At 37.3% G+C, this 19,598-nt stretch overlaps 2 protein-coding genes across 3 annotated transcripts; one reads left to right on the top strand and one right to left on the bottom strand.

Moving 5' to 3' along the window:
• Positions 1-5,704: 5,704 nt before the first annotated feature.
• Positions 5,705-9,871, bottom strand: spcs3 (signal peptidase complex subunit 3). Its single transcript, XM_043234072.1, has 5 exons — positions 9,608-9,871; positions 9,148-9,221; positions 8,567-8,643; positions 8,290-8,405; positions 5,705-5,918 (listed from the first exon to the last, which is right to left on the bottom strand). The coding sequence occupies exons 1-5, from the start codon at positions 9,748-9,750 to the stop codon at positions 5,786-5,788; spliced, it is 543 nt and encodes a 180-aa protein (XP_043090007.1). The 5' UTR covers positions 9,751-9,871; the 3' UTR covers positions 5,705-5,785.
• An 874-nt stretch (positions 9,872-10,745) lies between these two features.
• Positions 10,746-19,562, top strand: asb5b (ankyrin repeat and SOCS box containing 5b). Of its 2 annotated transcripts, none has more exons than XM_043233920.1 (7): positions 10,746-11,033; positions 15,087-15,166; positions 15,282-15,389; positions 15,590-15,740; positions 18,123-18,257; positions 18,414-18,605; positions 18,804-19,562. In XM_043233920.1, exons 1-7 carry the CDS (start codon positions 10,838-10,840, stop codon positions 18,929-18,931), a joined length of 990 nt encoding a protein of 329 aa, XP_043089855.1. In that variant the 5' UTR covers positions 10,746-10,837; the 3' UTR covers positions 18,932-19,562. The 2 variants fall into 2 exon arrangements, with proteins under 2 accessions (XP_043089855.1, XP_043089863.1); XM_043233928.1 differs by lacking the exon at positions 10,746-11,033 and adding an exon at positions 12,003-12,193.
• Positions 19,563-19,598: the final 36 nt, after the last annotated feature.

Here is a 19,598-nt window from a genome sequence, read left to right as displayed (position 1 = left end):
ATTACGTTTAAACGTAATACTCATTTTCTTTTTTGCACAGTTTGTTGTCAGCTTGTCTCCTAGATACTTTAGGACAATAACAAGAGTCTTGACTGGGTCCAAGAAACTCTTTCAAGGATGGCCAAAATGCTCAGAGGAGGGAAGGAAACGGTGTCAATTGCCCTGCTCTCCAGATTGTCAGATAGTCTTCATGCCACTGCGACCCGTTCACACCATATATTACATCATAGCACCCATTATTTACTATCATGCACTCTTCCTGCTATAGAAATTGAACACGACTTATGACCTTTTCAAGGGGCGAGGCAGGAGCCACTGAGAATCCCATTATATGCATTAGTTTGTTTCAGGAGATGGGTGTGTGGACTGAACCTACAACAATAAAAAAGGGGAGAGTTTCTAATAAAGCAAGTTTGTGAATTAACAGTCCTCTCAAAGCATGCAAGAATTGAATTGTGTATTATGAGCCTATATCGTAATATATTTGTGTATGGTTTGGGTTTGGGTACAGTGCTTATTATAATCAGCTCAAAGCTTGGGAATTATGAGATTTTAAAAATAAACAAGTTTAATGACTGATTCAACGACTTGCTCATAAAATCCCTTGTTCCTGAATGATTGATTTAATGATTCATCCATAAAATCAGCAGCTGGAATAGTTCCCTGCTATAAAGTATAGCCAAAAAACAGTATGTTGCAAGTCAATAAATTAAATAAATAGCAAGCTGAATCATTTTGAGGCCACGAGAGAGTATGAAATGATGGACTGACACAGTTCAGGATTACTTTCATACCACACACATTCAAATGATAAAAATACTACAAAATAATTGTAGCATGTACTACTACGAATGTTTGCAAAGTAAGCATTTATTCAAAAGAAATACTCATTTCAGATGATTCGGGAATTTTGAACAAATACTTTGAGCAAATGAACTCACTCATAAAACCACTCAAAGACCTAATGATGAACGTCCCACCATTAATGGACTGTAACAGAAAGTTCTTGAGCAGTCAAACTCAAGGTAACTTGTGTGTGCGTTTGTATACACGCACATGCAAACATATGTAGATATTTACACGTACATATTTCCTTACCATATAAGGCTGACACTGCAGAAGCACGGGTTTTGGCATTACCGTGTAGGAAACTAAAGCTTTGAGTTTAGCAAACATCATCGCTCTCCCGAGATGCTGCCGAAGCACAATACGTGCACTTCATACGTAAGGACTTCTAAAGTTTGTTGGAGTCTTAGCAAAGAAAACAGACGCCTTTGAACTCCGGTGATTCAGACAGCCCTGCTCCTGAGATCTGTTTTCCTGAAGATTCTCTGCACTCCGTACTCTCCCCCCAAAGACGAACAAGCACATACGCCGAACAACTGAACGCTGAATCTGACAAGGCCTGGATAGGAAATATCGAGTGATTGTTGTTGAGACTGGCCGTTTTCATTTCAAAAGCGAACGGCTAAGAAGTTGCCCGGAGAAAACAGACGCGGTTTAATTCGAAACACTGACACACACAAGAACACGCAATGATCCATTCCAAGCAAGGAATTTGTTATTGCATTGACAGTGGCTATACCTGCACGCCTGCGTTTCGATGTTAAATGAATCATACAAGGGGAATGTGTCGTTGAAACGAACCACAACAACATCGCGCCATCAGTGGCATGAATCTCTATTCTGTCTGTCTAGGAAACGGCGCAAAGCAGAATTCCTTAAATGCCGCAGATGGACATCAGCCCAAAATAATGGCAAATATTACAATGAATTGCACTGGGAATTAGAGGAAGAGCATATGGAGACGAGGCACGATTCACACAAACAGCATCTGTGGCATTCTGTTTGAAGGACTTCAACACAATGTGTCCCTGCTTACTCAAGTCCCTGTGCTCCGGTGGCGCTGCCTAACACCTGACTCCATGGAATCATCTGCTAATAATTCCTGTTTACACAAGCCACTTCCATAAATACATGAATTGTGTTTTTTGAATTGTGAATTGTCCATGTTGGAAAGAATCTGTGTGCTATTACGGGACTGGGGGACCAAGCAAATTAAGAAATTATTATTATTATTATTATGTGTTAATATTATTAAAGGAAGAGTTCGTCAAGAAAAAAAATCTGAAGAAAATTTACTCAACTTCAGTTTTGGAGACATTTGGCATTATATATATCACTGGATCCTCTACTGTGAATGGATGCCAGCAGAATGAGAGCACAAACGTTTTGGTGTCATTTAATTGCTGTGATCTTTATAAAACTATTTTTTAGCTCTCTGGTTGGTTTAAATTAAGAGTGTAGTTTTTACTTTTGTGAGGGTTTTTTATTTTTCTAGAAAGTACATTTTTATGCAAGCAAATGTTACAACAGGACAGGAAGCTGTCAGGAAAGGTCAGTGTAATTGAAATAAGCACACTTATAACCTCATTTTTATATGTTAATGTGAATCAAAATTAATGTACACCTTAAAGGAAAAGTTCTTTCTATCATAATTTTTAAAAAGTAAAGATAACCAAAAAGTAAAAGATAACCAAAGTGACTATCTTTTATGTTTCAAAATGACAAAAAGCATGAAAGAATCAGTTCATACCATTTGTGCGCAATATTTCATGTCTTCTGAAGCCATTTGATAGTTTTGTGGTAAAAAGGGAATTAATTTTTTTTTTTCATTTCTATGTTAGCTCCCCTCTCTGATCTGACATGCTTCGTTTTTTTCAAGAGACAGGAAGAGGTTCCAGCTATGTGATCATTTGGTTTTATTATAGCATAAAATCTATCTTATTCGCTGCGATCACCTCATTTTAAACCTCATTTTAGTATCTTATTTTGTGAAAATGTCCAGAGCATTCTCTTTTGAGCCAAATGGCTCACACAAATGACGGTAAATTTCCTCTTATTATTCACTCCATGTGTACTAGCAAAACAGCTTGAATTGCTAAAATTACTTCTATTACGTATGTTGAGAAATTGAATTTTAGGTACAAATATTTGGCCTATTTCCTTTCACCTGCTCTCGCTGAATAAAAAACCTTGATCTTTTGTTTCTTTTGTGTGACACAATGTTGCCCTTGAATGAGATGGGCAATTGTACAGTGGGTTACTTCCCTCTGTTTCTTTCTTTCTTTCTTTCTGACTCTAAATAAAACATGACTACATTACCAAACAATGAAAATGCTGTCATGCTGCTGATTGGAAGAACAAGTGTTATCATGCAATTTGAAATGATTGCTTTTATGCAATAACTCTTAGTTCTGGTTCCTGATCTTTGTCAGTAGGTTTTCTGAAAGTAGGTTTTTATTTAAGTTTTTAAATGTACATTACAATGTTCTGTTTCTTGGTATTGCAAAAAAAGAAAAGAAAAGAAAACTATTGTGTGACTGATACATTTTATACACAGACACTGATACGCAGACAGTTAAGGAAGCAGAGAACAGCGTTTTGGTTCATTTGGGCTCACGAGACAAGGTTTTCCACATTAGCTACAGTTTTTTCCAAATGACAAATGATGTTATTTTAGATTGAGGAGAATGCACGTGAAAATATTAGAAGCATGCATGAAGTTTTACACCTAACCTGTTTTTTTAATGTGAAAAAAAGAAGAATGTTAACACAATTCCAAATAAACCGTATATGTTTCTGGCATAATATCACAATGTATGCTTTGGTGTATTGATTCTAGTGTGTATGAAGTTAAAATACTGTAGTGAGCACGATGAAGCGTTCAGGTGCTGCCATCTGGTGACTGAATCTGGAACTAAAATATGTAACGTCTGCGAGGTTTTGCTACATTACACACAGATTGATTTGATTCAAATTCTGCGTGTAGGTGTCTCTCTGAACAGGACTGGATATATAACATCCAACCCGATGTGTGAATGAATTAGGGCTGAGAGGTAAGACGGGAAGGGCGTGAGTATAAAACGTAAACACTAACAGACTGTTTTGTGTAGGCTTATATAGGGCCTAAATATAGTTGATGTCACATGGATTGTTTTAAAGATGTTACAACGGGGTCAGAATGCTCTCATATTAAATCAAATGTATCTTAATTTGTGATGAATAAAGGTCTTACATGTTAAGAATGTCATGAGGGTAAATAATTCATCCCTTTAATGGGCACAAAAACGGAACAAAACGTCTCAAAACAGACTGATACGGAAGCTCTAGAAAAAGCATGTTAAATATAGGTGTTTTATATATAGATGTAGTATTTTATGAAGTGGTATTTATTCGTTAACTTACCGTGAAAATTAGAACATCAGAAAGCGTCTTGTTCCGCCACTGAACTGGCGAGAAATGTGAGGAAAAACATTATTATCTTATGTATGCAGTTATCTGACTGATATAGATTGAACAGTTATGGCTAAGTAAAAAGTCAAACACTACTAACCCAGGAATTAGGAGTAATAGACTGAACGAGGGTGTCACAGCTGGAAGGATGAAGACTAATTGTTTGGTTTATTACTGAAAAGATTAATATTTATTAGATTTACTTATTTTGTAGACTCCTTTGTCCACAAGTGTCTTACTCATAGAAACATCATGAGTAGTTGTTCATGAGATAGAATGTAATGTAATGTAAATAATCTAAAAATGTGTATATATATAATCTCCTTCTGTTCTGTGCAACAGGTACCAGTTTGTTTCATTTAAAAAAGACAGTACTCAACAGTAATCAACTTACAGTAATCAATTAACAAATACTTTTTATTTTATTCCTCACTAAGTGGATGATTGAAGCTCGCAGAGCTTATATATAAATACAGCAGATCCTATAAATGGTCAGTTGAATTGAGATCTGGGTAGTTTGGAGGCCAAGGCAACAAATTCAGCTCTGTGATGTTCTTTAAACCTTCAGGGTGCATTATCCTGATGAAAGAGGCCACTGCCATCAGGGAACATCAGAGGGTTGGGAACGTATGAAAGTCACTTTCAGAAGTAAATGTGATTATAAAATATTTCAGATATTAACTGTATAAAATGATTTTAAAAAAAAGTTTTTTAGAGTTTAATTACCTACAAGTTAATATCAGTCTGTTGGGGGCAGTTGTGTTTTTACTAGTGACGTTACATTCAACAAGAAGCTTCAAAGCTCCCATTAAAAAAAAATAAAATCACATAGAAAAGCTCTTTATCTGAGCTTGATATGTTTTGCCAAAAGCATGTGATCTATGACATCCAAAGCTTTATTTACCTGAAATCCATGTTTCACAGCTGTTTCGGTATCTGGTTCAAACGAAGCGAAGCACTACCATTATAAAATATGAAATTATAATACGTTTTTTTCCCGCACCATCGCAATTTACATAATAATAATAATGCATTTTATTTAAAGGTTCCTTTCTAATGGAGCTCCTTCAGCAGAAGTTGCCCATACAACAAAATCTGCACTTCGTAACATCATGAAGAGCCATGATTGGAGAAAAACTAAAAATTCACAAAACTTCTACAAACCTAGAAGTGTATTAGGAACAAAATCTTTGAAACTTTGTTCATCCTCTACAAGAGTATCAGAATAACTACTATTTTTCATACCTACCTATATAAATACCTATATTATGTTTGTATATAACACAAACAACTTCATAATAATTATATATTATCACGGTGAAATCAAATTTGAGAAACAGAATTTTGATCAAACGGCTCACCCTTATTTGTAATTATTTTCGTCAACCCCTTAAACAACAGTCACTCCTTAAAACAATTTGTTAACTTTTATTAAAACCCGTACAGAGCACAACATTTACAAATATGATTTGGGATGGACTGGAACAGTTCAGTAGCTCTTTGCCGTTTCGTATGTTTCAGGAAAGGCGAGACTCTTGTGTCCTGATCCCATGACCAATGGCAGGATTCCAGCATTTGGCACCACATTCCATGAGAGAGTAAGAGTGATGTTCTTATTTGCCCTGTAATAGGGAAAAACAGACAGAAGAGAGATTTCTTCATAGGGTTGCATTTTAAAGGGTTAGTTCACCCAAAAAAATTAATTGGCTTATATTTTGCTCACCCAATGGGTATATGACTTTCTTTTGCAGACAAATCCAATCGGAGCTGTATTAAAAATGATCCTTGCTCTTACAAGCTTTAGAATGGGATTATGTGGGTGTGATTTTTTTTTCTTACAGTCCAAAAGTAGTGAAATAAAGTGCTTCTATCAATAATAAACAGTGTGTCACATGGCTCTGGGAAGTGAATAAATGCCTCCTTGTAGCCAACTGATACGTTTTTGTAAGAAAAATAGCTATATTTAAAACATCATAAACGTATTACAAATAAAATATACGTATGGTTAATTCTAACCATATGTTCAACCTAATTCATTACATATCAATTTAAAGTCATCATTGCAAACAACAAATATTGAATTTACACACACACACACACACACACACACACAGTGGGTACAGAAAGTATTCAGACCCCCATACATTTTTCACTCTGTTATATTGCAGCCATTTGCTAAAGTCGAAAGATTTATTAAAAAAGAAAAACTGAAATATCACATGGTCCTTCAGACCCTTTGCTGTAACATTCATATTTAACTCAGGTGCTGTCCATTTCTTCTGATCACCCTTGAGATGGTTCTATACCTTCATTTGATTATACAGATTAGACTTGATTAGGAAAGCCACACACATGTCTGTATAAGGCCTCACAGCACACAGTGCATGTCAGAGCAAATGAGAATCATGAGGTCAAAGGAACTGCCTGAAGAGCTCAGAGACAGAACTGTGGCAAGGCACAGACCTGGTCAAGGTTACAAAAAACTTTCTGCTGCATTTAAGGTTCCTAAGAGCACAGTGGTCTCCATTATCCTTAAATGGAAGACGTTTGGGACGACCAGAACCGTTCCTAGAGCCGGTTGTCCGGCCAAACTGAGCTAAGAAAAGCCTTGGTGAGAGAGGTAAAGAAGAACCTAAAGATCACTGTGGCTGAGTTCCAGAGATGCAGTCGGGACATGGGAGAAAGTTGTAGAAAGTCAACCATCACTGCAGCCCTCCACCAGTCGAGGCTGCATGGCAGAGTGGCCCGACGGAAACCTCTCCTCAGTGCAAGACGCATGAAAACCTGCATGGAGTTTGCTTAAAAACACCTGAAGGACTCCAAGATGGTGAGAAATAAGATTCTCTTGTCTGCTGAGACCAAGATAGAACTTTTTGGCCTTAATTCTAAGCGGTATATGTGGAGAAAACCAGGCACTGCTTATCACCTGTCCAATACAATCCCAACAGTGAAGCATGGTGGCGGCAGCATCATGCTGGGGGGGGATGGGGGGTTCAGCTGCAGGGACAGGACGACTGGTTGCAATCAAGGGAAAGATGAATGCGGCCAAGTACAGGGATGTCCTGGATGAAAACCTTCTCCAGAGTGCTCAGGACCTCCGACTGGGCTGAAGGTTCATCTACCAACAAGACAATGACCCTAAGCACACAGCTAAAATAATGGAGTTCACAACAACAACTGTGACTGTTCCTAAATGTTCCTCCTAGCCAGAGCCCTGACTTAAATCCAATTAAGCATCTCTGTAGAGACCTGAAAATGGCAACATTTACCATCCATCCTGAGAGAACTGAAGAGGATCTGCAAGGAGGAATCCCCAAATCCAGGTGTGAAAAACTTGTTGCGTCAAGGACTCATGGCTGTATTAGATCAAAAGGGTGCTTCTACTAAATACTGAGCAAAGGGTCTGAATACTTAGGACCATGTGATATTTCAGTTTTTCTTTTTTAATCTGCAAAAATTTCAATTCTGTGTTTTTCTGTCAATATGGGGTGCTGCGTGTACTTTAATGAGGAAAGAATTAACTTGAATGATTTTAGCAAATGCCTGCAATATAATAGAGTGAAAAAAGGGGGTCTGAATACTTTGTGTGTGTGTGTGTGTGTGTGTGTGTGTGTGTGTGTGTGTGTGTATAACATAATATAAAATATTTTACTTGGCATTGCATAATTAGAATAAATGAGTAAAAATTTGAGCCGGTTTCTTCTACTAGAGTACTAGAATGAAATGACCTTGTAAGAGAACAGTTTCTGCAATAGATGTTCATTGTCCCAGGCAGATCATACTCATACATTTTACACCAGTCTGAAACTGAATTCTTTCTTTCTTTCTTCGATAAATTCAAGAGTTTTCAATGTCTCTGTAAAACCCTGTTGATTCATTGCCATTTTTGTAGTATTGATAATTTATAAGAGTCATGACTTTGCTTTTGCACTGGTAGGTTTCCACCACGTTTTATAAACAAGCTAATAAAAAAATAAAGAAAAGGAAACTAACCTTAGACCGTTCCCATCATCAAAGAAGAAGTACTTGGATTTAACATCCTTCAGGTTTAGTTTGGTGTTGTCACCTCTCAACACAATCTTGTCCCATAGCACCACCTGGTTGAGTGTCTAATATGGGATAAAGACACCTTACTTTATATGACAATCACACACAGGTCTGAAATATTACAATCTACACCACAACAAAAACTCAACAGATTTTCATAAACAGTTCATTCAATGTGCCAGGTCCACTGATCTGTGGACAGACTGAAGCGGTCAAGACTTACATTGCTTTTGGTTGAATATTCAGCAGTTAGGTAAAGAAAGAGCTCCTTCACATTCCAGTCAAATATTGGCTGCAAATGTTAAAAAGTGGTTAAGGCAAAACGTAAATCTATTTCTTGGTGTAAGCTAAACTGAAAAATATTAGAAAATAATATTAAAATAACAGAAAATATCAGAAAAATGTGCATTCACAAAAACTTGTGAAAGCGCACTTATGTGGCATAAATGCATTTACATAGGAATTACATTTGCAATAATAATGCTGTGAATACTGAAACATTAGATAAAGGGAATGTTTGCATTATAAAAACTGTAATTCCATGTTTTCCAAGTCTCTCACAATTCTGACTTTTTCCTTGCATTTCAAAAATATAAAAAGTCACAATTCATTTTTTATCTTTCGTGGCTGGATACAGACTCTGCAATAACACTGTCTGAATCGTGAGTCACAAATTTTCCCTTCATTTTTTTTTCTTCGATACAAACTAGCACATAGTGATGATTTTAAATGATCGTAATTTGACTGATTTATTCATTTTTGCAATGTCTGGTCCTGCAGCGGTCTTTTCCATCAAAAGGATATTTGCAGAAATGTCAAAAGTCACAAAGCCCAAGTCACTTCTCTCTCGCGGTCCTGTGAAGTCGTCTACATTTTTACTGGGAGAAAAAAAAAAGATGAGTGATGAGAAGAATGGGAGGGTGAGTAAAGTGCTTCTCTGACAAGATGAACCTACATACACCTTTAAAGACGCACAAAAGCAAATAATGAACGCTGTCGTGGAATCTTGTTTACTCTTTCAAATACAGACAGCGTTTCACAATAACGTTAAATAAAACCATTAAACTCTACACACTGATTACATTTGCATAGCTGATGTGCTGCACTGCTATTGGCCGCCAGCTCAGCGGCATCTACATGTGCCATATGCTGCAAAAAACACGGATTCTGCATGGACAGTGCTGCCTCGTCTATATCACATATATATTTAATGCGATTATGATGTGATGTCGTACAGACCCTGTGCACGCAGAGCATTACTTACATCATGACTTTGGATACGTGTATATCCACCGGTACGCTTCTGTCTTTGAAGGCTGTGGTAATAAAGCACCCGAAAGTGAGAGCCGCCATCACACTGAGAGAGAAGGCGAAGAGCGAGTTCGCCCTCGACAACACCGTATTCATGATTCAGCCTGGTTCTGATCAAACTAAAGCGATGCAACGCAAAACAAAAGATATATCGAAACGCTCCGAGCGGAGGTTCGAAGCAGGAAGTGAGGCGTTCAAAAGATGATTCGGAAGCAGGACCGGCTTCCTGTTTCATTTTGGAAAGTGCATACTGACACCCGGTGGTCAGGAAGTGGAATCGCATCAACTGTCAAAAAACAACATTTTTTCACATCATTACAGACACAGAATTATTTTTAGGATTTACCCGGTTATTTAATTCTGAGGTGGACCTGTGTGGTTTTCCTTTATCTTTTCCTGATCACCTATTCTTTTACTGTGAGGTTGCCTCTAAATATATATATTTATATTCATAGTCGGTTATCAATACAAATTGAAAAAATTAGAGATATCTTCTTTTTAAAGTGTAATTTAAATGAACTTTTCTCATATGTTGTCATATGTTTTATTGGGTGAATATCTTCATACATGCAAATGGATAAAAATCCTTTAATATATATTTCTTTGTGAGTTTGTGACAATGTTTGGAGATTTAAGCACTTTTATAAACAAAAAAAAAAAAAAAAAAAAAAAAATATATATATATATATATATATATATATATATATATATATATATATATATATATATATATATATATATATATATAAATATATATATATAAAAATTACTGTATTAATACTTAATATATGATAAAGCTCAGATGATCAACCAAATGCTAGCTTCTTCCGACTTCTCTTTTATCGGATTAAGCATGAAGAGGCATTTGTTACATAAAAATACTTTAAAAATACAGTAATCTGAAGACATTTCTCTATAGCAACAATGTGCTACAACACGAATAGTGTAAGAAAACAAAGCTGTCACTATGTATCATGAGACAAACATCCCACCAAATGACAACACCTATTGTTATGCCCCAGTCAAGCCCATTTTCCACTTAGCTAAAAGTACAGCTGCCTTATCTCATCTCTACTCTGGGTCCAGCTGCCTCGGGGAATAACTGGGCCGGCCTTGCATATGATCCCCAACAACACATCCCTGGATCCCATTCCAAAACATTCACTGTCACTGAGCGGCAGCAATGACTGAGATTTTGGAGGAGCGGCCTTTCGGCTCGCACTACACCAACGTCTATCTCTCGATTTTTGTTCTTTTTTGCTTCAAATTATTCCTCAAGATCAGTTTAAACATACTGACCCACTTCTATGCGGTCAAAGGAAACCGTAAGGAGGCAGCCCGGATCGCAGCTGAGTTCTATGATTTTGGCCAAGGGCACAGTAAGTACACAATGGGACACGCTGAGGCTGTATATTTTGGAGCACGTTCCGAGACACCACAAGTTCTTAATGTCTTTTCTTAAGGTGCATAAAACTTTAACTGACTGCATAGGGTGCGAAAGAGAAAGCTTCTGCAGCATGGCCCACTTCGTAACACTGAGAAAATTGGGTCAGTGTGTTGTTATCTAACAGTGTTAAGGGAAATTCTTTTCTCACAGCATTTTTAAATGACTGTGTCGACTCAGTGCAATGTTGAAATAGCAATATCCGTTAATAATAATAAATGTTTCATAATCAAAATGTTTGATGCAATGCAGTGATGCATGCATCATGTTATTATATATTATTCTGTATAATTTGCCTGAATTTATGAAAAATGTTGTAGATTTTGGAGTCTGCGGAAGATTCTCACTCCTTTTTTTCAATTCCTTACTATGACATTAAATAACATGCACATTTACATGATGTGAAATGCTAACAAGTTACTGAGCTTGAGTGATCAGTTTTATCCGCATGAAATGTATGACGCAAAAGGACGCGTGACGTAACATTAAAATAATTTCTACAGTTGGCCTACATTAATTTTTTTCGTAAATGTTAAGGGTGTACGAGTCTAAAATCCATTTAGAATCATGATTCTATTACTGGCTACTTGCGTCGGAATAATAGAGGCAGCGTTCTAATCTTTACCTGAGATATAAATAGTTTTTACTGACACAGACTTGGTAAAATGGGGAGTAGTCATCTCATGAATATAAAGTAGGTTACGCCCACTGGGCGTGATCGAAAAAGGTGGGCGTTTATTTTCCTACTATGGCAAAGGCTCGGCTTATGAATATTAATTACGTTACGTGACCAGACGCTCCTTAAAAATATGGCAAGCGACGTCAACGTGACCTTATTAATATTCATAAGATAGCAAACCCGATTCTACTGAGATCCGAAACAACAACAAGCCGAGCAGCCAATCAGAAAGGGTCTGTAGTCACAGTCGCTCTACCCCTTGCAAAGAGGAGGACACAGAGCTGATGCAAACATGCCTGAAGTTCCCCGCAGAGAACCCGAGTACTCAGATAATACTCCCAAGAAAAGAAAGCGTGAGGACGTCGACGATTTTTCTGAGAAAAAGAAATCGCGCTGGGGTATTTTGATTAGTCAAGGTGAGTTATCGACACGTGTAAATAAATGTGCCTTTATATTGCGCCCTGCTGTCACCTTGCAGTAATGCATTTGGATAAGGGTGGACCTATGCTTTTATATAAAATGACAAATAATATTTTAGATAATATAAGATAAATAATGTAAAAAAAATAACATGACATTCTAGACATTGTTAATGTCATAAATATTGTTTTATATTCAGCCTACGCATAAATAATGTGTTTTCAAAAAAAAAAAAAAAAAAAAAACAAAACTGAATAGAAAAATAATAGCAATAAACACTGGACTAAGAACGGATATTATCATAATTGCCACAGTGTGAGTCAGAAGCACGGACACCTGCACGCATTATTTTCAGTAGGGCAGAATAATTAATGCAGTGAATGTAAAACAGTACTGCGGATGTAGAGCTGATTCGGGATTTAAAGTTGTTGTAATTTGTTATTTGCAGTGGTGGATGATAAAAAAGTAACATATTGTTCCAAAGCATGGTTAGTGTTTCCTATATTCCCCACAACCCATATATACAAATCTGGCTAGCTATTTGCAGACTAGTCAACAGTAGCAGCAAGTCGCCTATAGGAAAGCAAAAATAGTAGCCTGCACTACGTAATGTGTTTACCATGTTGTGTACATTGCCTCAAGCTTATTAGTTCAGATAAAAAAATCTGTGTGTGTGCGTGTGTGTGTGTGTGAGAGAGTCAGCTTCTTAAGGTAGAAAAATATCATATTTTATCATTTTTATATCTGCACACAGCTAAGTTATTTCTAGTTGGTGACATTTGAAAGCTCTTAGCAAGACATTGAGAGTTAAACGAGTAGTATAGGCTATTCTGTGTTTGGGCTCCTTCTGCATTGTGCTTTAGACTTGGTCTTTTGCCCTGTAATGCATAGGGGGAAGGATTGCTTTATATCATTGCAGCGTGCCATAGAATAGTTGAATAGTACTGTCATTGACTTTCCTTACTTAGGCTAAGCAAGGAAGTTACAAATTGTCCTAGTCTCCATGGAGCACAGCTGTAGTCACATGAACAGAACAGGATCTGAAATATTCATGAAAGCTTTCACAGAGTCTCAATAAAGTCTTTTTTGTCTGTTAAACGTCCAGCATTCGCACTGAGCAGTTGTGGTTCCTCTGACCTAAATTGTCACTATTGAAGTAACTAATTAATTTTATATGGCATAATGGCCAAGAAAACCCAAACTGCATCATTAAATGATACTAGGACATAGTAATCTAGTATCATTGTAATTGACTGAGGTGCAGCTGTGACCTAAAGTTCCACGTGTCAATGTGGAATCTCAGTGGCAGTAACTCATCTCCTTCGCTCAGCTAAGCTAAAAAGAGAAGACGGCTGCTTTTTTTGCTCCTCAAGATGACAGCCGTCTTTTCATTTACAGGATATGGCGTATTCGTATCAATGGCTAGATGTGCCGTGGGGCGATGGAGACCTGGGTACGTAACAGAACCTACTGCTCTAAGGCCTCGTTTTGTGCCAGCCGTGGCAGTAACAGAAGGCAGATGTCGTATGTTGTTGGGGCTAGAGCTCATGCTAAATATAGATCTCTTGAGTCCACTGTGAATAGATACGTACCTATGGTATGAGCTGCTGGTATTGTGAATTAAGGCATACGTAACACCCTCACAACTGTTCTGTTACACATACCATTCTGGTTCTGACTGAATGTACAGTGACTGAAGACAGTGTTGTTGGTAGTTGTTGTTGCTCATGTGGTCAGTAGGTTGATGCTGTTGTTTAATTGAGGAATATTCAAAATGCAAACCTAGAAGGTTGCAGAGGGGTGTTCTATGGAAAATTTGAGAAAAAATAAAAGTCTATATTTTACAAACTACTTTTTATTATTATTATTATAATTATTTTTAGGGATATTGATGGTCACTTGTTAGGTGAAAATTTATTTAACATGTTTTTAATAAATTTCTTTGAAATAATCTTTTTTTATTTTGAGAAGCCCTTTACAAATAAATATATATATATATATATATACACACACACTATATGAGATAAATGAAGTTAATGTCATGGGTACATAGATTTTTGATCAATTTTGATGATTAACTTTTTAAAAATTAAAAATATTGTTTAATTAAATATTGTAAATTAAAAAATGTAGTTTTTTTTTTAAGCTGGTAATGAATACTTTGACACTGAAATGGCTTCCACTCAAATCTATAAATGTCCCTTAGCCAGTAACAGAGAGCCCTGGCATTTGCTGCCCAGAAATAATGAACGCCAAGGATCATCCACTGAGTTTTTGTAAATGGGCTTTTGTTAAGTGAAGTGTTTTGTAAATATATCTTTTATATATGAAATAGTATAGCTGCCTTTATGGGAGAATAATATTGCTTTTATTCCTATATACTGATAACATAACAGCCATTTTTATTGTGTATTTTATGTAGTGAAATCATTTCATTTACATTTGTGTTGAAGCAAGACAGGGAAATCTGTTCAGATGGCTCACCGGTTGAAACGAGTCGACCTTTATTGTATCTGGAGAGCTGATCTACTCTCATGGTAGTTGATGATGCTTTGCCATTTTCAGCAATTCCACTCAAAGGCTCTCTGTTCAACAGCTGTCAATGGGCAGTGTCAAAATCACCAGTGCTTACACCACTCTCACTTTACAATGTACTAGAAATTATATGAAGTCTGGCTGTGGCTGAGTCGGTGTATTTAAAGCTACCGATTTACATGGCAGTGTTGTTTGTTGGCTTTTTAATACAGCAAATAATGATGCTGTAAATTATGTTATGTTATGTAACTTTTTTGAGGTTGTTTTGTAGTTTGTTTTTCTACGAAGGGCATATATTAGTCATGTGTCAGTCCATTTGTTTATTATTAAGAATAATCTGATGTGTGTTCACAGGTTCGTGGGCGGATCGCTCTCCCCTCCATGAAGCTGCGTGTCAGGGTCGACTTCTGGCGCTTAAGACTCTTCTCTCACAGGTTCACAAACATATGCACATACAGAAATGGAGCAGAAATTTAGGTCAAATTAACATATAAGCAGTTAAAAAGAAAATACATCATTTTTCTGCTTTTTTTTTCACCATGTTACCAGGGATACAGTGCAAATATCATCACCATTGATCATGTGACTCCTCTCCACGAAGCTTGTCTGGGAGATCATGTAGCATGTGCCAGGGCCCTCATAGAAGCTGGTGCCAATGTGAGTTATACATATTTTATATTCCATAAGATATTTCATGAATTGCATACATTTATAATATGAAAAAGACATGATAACTAGCCCTGCCCCAATAAAAACAACAGCTTACGTCGACTTGTATGTGTCTGAAATATACTCTTGTCACGAGTACACAGGTCAGGTTTTTGCTTACTTATATATTATATTCTTGTACATGACAGGTGAATGCCACGACCATTGATGGCGTGACCCCACTGTTTAATGCCTGCTCGGCAGGAAGTGTCACCTGCACAGAGGTGCTTTTGGAACATGGAGCAAAACCACAGGCAGAAGTGTGCCAGCCTTCACCCATTCACGAAGCCTCCAGCAAAGGTAAGTAATTCTGTTTGCCAGGTAGCTGCTCTAATCTAACCACAACAAAATCCATTGATTTGAACGCATTTGTAGTGAACAGCAGCACATTTCAGGGCTGTTACATTTTGATTGGATATTGAAGGGCAATCTGTGAAATGACAGGACTTCTTTTGGGTCAAAATGCAGTTTCTGCCCTTCACACACTTAAAGCGCAAACTGCAAAGATCCATCCAAAATCCATTCATAACTATGTTTTCAAACCTTACACTGTAAACTGTGACAGCTAGCCATGTGTAGTGTAGCTTCTAACACAAACTCAGATGTTAATGGACAAAAGAATGCATGGCAGATGAGTCTTTTTCAGTTAGGTTTGGCGTTTGTAACATTACCAAAAGCATTCTGGTTGTGGTTTGGACAGTGAAGAACGCACAGGTAAAACTTTTTCATTTTTGGAAATTTGAGTTTGGACTATGCAAATAAGTTCCACAGGAGGAAAGAAGGGAGGGCTACACTATGTTCCCCCGCTCTGATGGAAAATGGAAAAGTGCTAAATTGCAATCTCCTCCTCGTCTGAAAACGATAAATGTACCCTTCCAAAAGACGTCCAGCGAGACTGTAACAGATAGACTGGTTCTGACTCTCTGACCCATGATCGAAGAGGCAATAACAGCTATAACAATGACTACAAGTTCTGGGCCTGCAGCCCACTACAGGGAAGTCAGGAACAGTACCATTTGTCTTGAGTCTCCAGCTTTTGAGGCGGGTGACAGATAGGACCATGTTCTGAGCCTCCAGCCTGCAAGGAAAGAGATACTCTACATTCAAGTCTTCATCCAGCGAGACAACAATGGATGCAGCACGTCCTAGAGAGACAAAGTGAAATGACTAAGTTCTGACTCTTTAGCCCAGAGAAGCAGCAGACATACAAACCTTCTACAAGGTAAAGCTCTGGCGAGGAAACGTTCACTTCAAGGTACTTTCGTCTGCATATTCTGCACCTACTCCAGGGCCACATATGCGTGTTCCAGATTTTAGGACTTTTTGGTGCTCCAGGAAATCATCGTTCTACAGCAATTTGTGTTAAAGGCTGTTGAAACAAATTTCTGCTCCTTTGCCCACTGCGTTGTCACCAGCACTACCAGTGGAAAAATTCACTGCCACCGGAGAGAATGTAAATATCACTTATCCAAACCTCTTCCAGAGACTGTTGCATTATTTTATATTATCAGTATATGATTTTCTCATTTGCATTAGATGTTACATAGCTCATGTCAGCTGATAACAAATGATTAATTTATTTGTTTGATACATAACATACTGTGTTAAAAAAACCTAGCATATGCTGTTTAGATATGATTTTAAGCTTGGCAGCTGGTTTGAGCTGGTTTAAGCTGGTCCTTTGCTGGTTATGAGTCTTGAGTTAGAGCTAGTTGCTTAGGACCAGCACATGACCAGCTTTAAAGGGTTACTTCACCCCAAAATGAACATTTTGTCATTAATCACTTACCTTCATGTCGTTCCAAATTTTGCTTGTCTTTGGAACAAAAATTTGATTGTCACAACGTCAGAATAGTCTCAAAGAAAATAAAAATAACAACTTTATTCAGTAATTTGTCTCATCAGCGCCATTTTGGAGCTATAAGGATGCATCTTTTTTGCTTCAAATCAAAATGTAAATGTGCGTAGAAAACACATAACAGCTCACAGAAGATCATACATAGTTTGCGTCTTTAAATTTAGATTTAACCACTGAAGACAGAAGGACTATTCTGGCGATGTCTTCCATACTTACCTCCCAGTTTTCATCTAAAATCAAGACAAACAAAGCTTTTATGGGTTTGGAACGACATGGGAGTAAGTAATTAATGAATAAACATATTCATTTTAGGGGGGGTCTAACCCTTCAATGAGCTCATAACCAGCTCAAGACCAGCTCAAGACCAGCTTAAACTAGCTGCCATGCTTCAAAACATACCTAACCAACTTATGCTGTTTTTTTCAACAGGGTAGCCTCAGTCTCTTTCAATGCAACATTCTAACTTAGTCACTTGCATTTTATGCATCTTATGCACTTTATTCCTTTCCTTTATTTCATTTCACTTTTGGTATTATTAGTCTTGAATCTTTTGTTAATAAAATTTATTTTATTACACTTGTGTCTTCCTTGTGTTGATAATACAGAAAGAGGTTCTACAAGTTAGATATCCCACCAATCTTTCTTATCCGATGTACTCATTACTGCACCTTTAAGTGACGTGTGATCCAAAAATCATAACGTCATTGGTGACGTGAGTACCTATCACTACACTATTTCGCCTCCCCGGTGGGCGAAAGCAAAATCACTAAAAATTTATAGTTGAGCATACGAAAATGTAAACATATATGTGTTTTTTGTCTCAGGCCGAGCAGCATGCATAGAGTCTCTCATCTCCTGGGGAGCAGATGTAGATTATGACATCCCTCATCTAGGAACACCTCTTTACATTGCCTGTGTCTCTCAGCAGCTCCAGTGTACACAAAAGCTTCTGGATGGAGGTGAGTTTGACGCGGCTCTGTGCAAACGGTTAGTGTTAGATCGAAGCAAAAAATTTAATTCGGTTACTTGGTGTGTTTTGATTTGTGGTCAGGTCATCTCACTGCAGTTCTTTAGTTTTTATTTTATCATATCATAAAAGAATTTGTTTTTCTTAGGAGCAAATGTTCAGAAGGGCCGTTTTCTGGACACACCGCTGCATGCTGCAGCACAGAAGGACTGCCCAGAGATCATCAGAGTGCTACTAGACTTTGGCGCTAACATCAACTCTCGCAACCTGGAGCTACAAAGGCCGGTGGAAACAGCGCCACCCAGCAGTGCGGCAGAGGCTGTGCTTCTTCTTTACGAGGGTAATGGTGCTCAGTTGATTTTGACAGGAAAAGGAGAGGGAATTGGTTCAGGAAATGAGCCATGGTCTTCTGTGATTAACTGATTAATTATACGGGTGCAGAAATTTATTGCAAAGTTGCACCTTCTATATTACTTTTGAAATTAGTGAGAAACTACTATAGGGATATTGCTAACTTTGACCGTATCTTTCTTGATAGCCACGCCGCGGTCGCTCTGTCAGCTGTGTAGACTGAGTATCAGGAACTACATGGGCCGATCCAGACTGCATCTGATTCCTCACCTCAAACTACCTACACTGCTCAAGGGTTTCCTCCAGTACAGATAGATTTTCTGCCTCCAACCATAAACCCCTTTCCACTTTTATTTTCTTATATTAAGTGCATTAATACACAAAAAGGTCACAACCAACGCACAAAAAAGATCATGCTAGCCATTCACACTTCCAAGTTTTATTTAACTAATATATATTTTTGTGCAACCAATGTACTTTAGTTATATTATTGTAAATATCTTCACAAGAGTAATGTAAATTTGTCATTTTAATCTGCATGTTGTTATATATCAATATAAGCTGCATGCCTAATATTTATCACATCAGGATGAAATTATTGAAGCGCATGCCAGTATATTGATTTTTACATTTTTTACCAGAGAAATCTAAAAAAACGATATTCCCAAAAGCACGGTTTTCACAAAATCTAATGCTGTCATTTATTTCCACAGCTTCCCAAGTTAATTGCATCCTGAAAGCCACTGGAATCAATTTAATACTGTATTCTAGCTAAACATTTTGTTGCCAAAACAAAGCATGATATACACAGTAACTTACGCATAAATAAAAATTATATGTAAAATTGGACGATTTAATTGGTCTCACTTTTCTTTGTTATTGCTGTTGCTACTGTAAATGTATTATTATTTCAGTCCTAATCAATAAACTAATCATTTCATGTTTATGTTCAGTGTGGTGCACTACTCATAAGCAAAAGCAA

This window comes from Puntigrus tetrazona, chromosome 1 (genome assembly GCF_018831695.1).
Source record: "Puntigrus tetrazona isolate hp1 chromosome 1, ASM1883169v1, whole genome shotgun sequence".
NCBI classification, from domain to species: Eukaryota; Metazoa; Chordata; class Actinopteri; order Cypriniformes; family Cyprinidae; genus Puntigrus; species Puntigrus tetrazona.
Note: the sequence above shows the minus strand (reverse complement) of the source record. Positions and strands in the feature narration are given on the sequence as shown.

What these genes read in the sequence shown, in the direction of transcription:
- asb5b (XM_043233920.1), top strand. Translation starts at nt 10,838, where the DNA reads ATGACTGAGATTTTGGAGGAGCGGCCTTTCGGCTCGCACTACACCAAC. An exon ending in TGATTTTGGCCAAGGGCACA is followed by an intron (nt 11,034 to 15,086) that starts GTAAGTACACAA and finishes GTGTGTTCACAG; the next exon opens with GTTCGTGGGCGGATCGCTCT. An exon ending in TGTGCTTCTTCTTTACGAGG is followed by an intron (nt 18,606 to 18,803) that starts GTAATGGTGCTC and finishes CTTTCTTGATAG; the next exon opens with CCACGCCGCGGTCGCTCTGT.
- spcs3 (XM_043234072.1), bottom strand. Translation starts at nt 9,750, where the DNA reads ATGAATACGGTGTTGTCGAGGGCGAACTCGCTCTTCGCCTTCTCTCTC. An exon ending in CACGTATCCAAAGTCATGAT is followed by an intron (nt 9,222 to 9,607) that starts GTAAGTAATGCT and finishes TTTTTCTCCCAG; the next exon opens with TAAAAATGTAGACGACTTCA. An exon ending in GACTTTTGACATTTCTGCAA is followed by an intron (nt 8,644 to 9,147) that starts ATATCCTTTTGA and finishes CCACTTTTTAAC; the next exon opens with ATTTGCAGCCAATATTTGAC.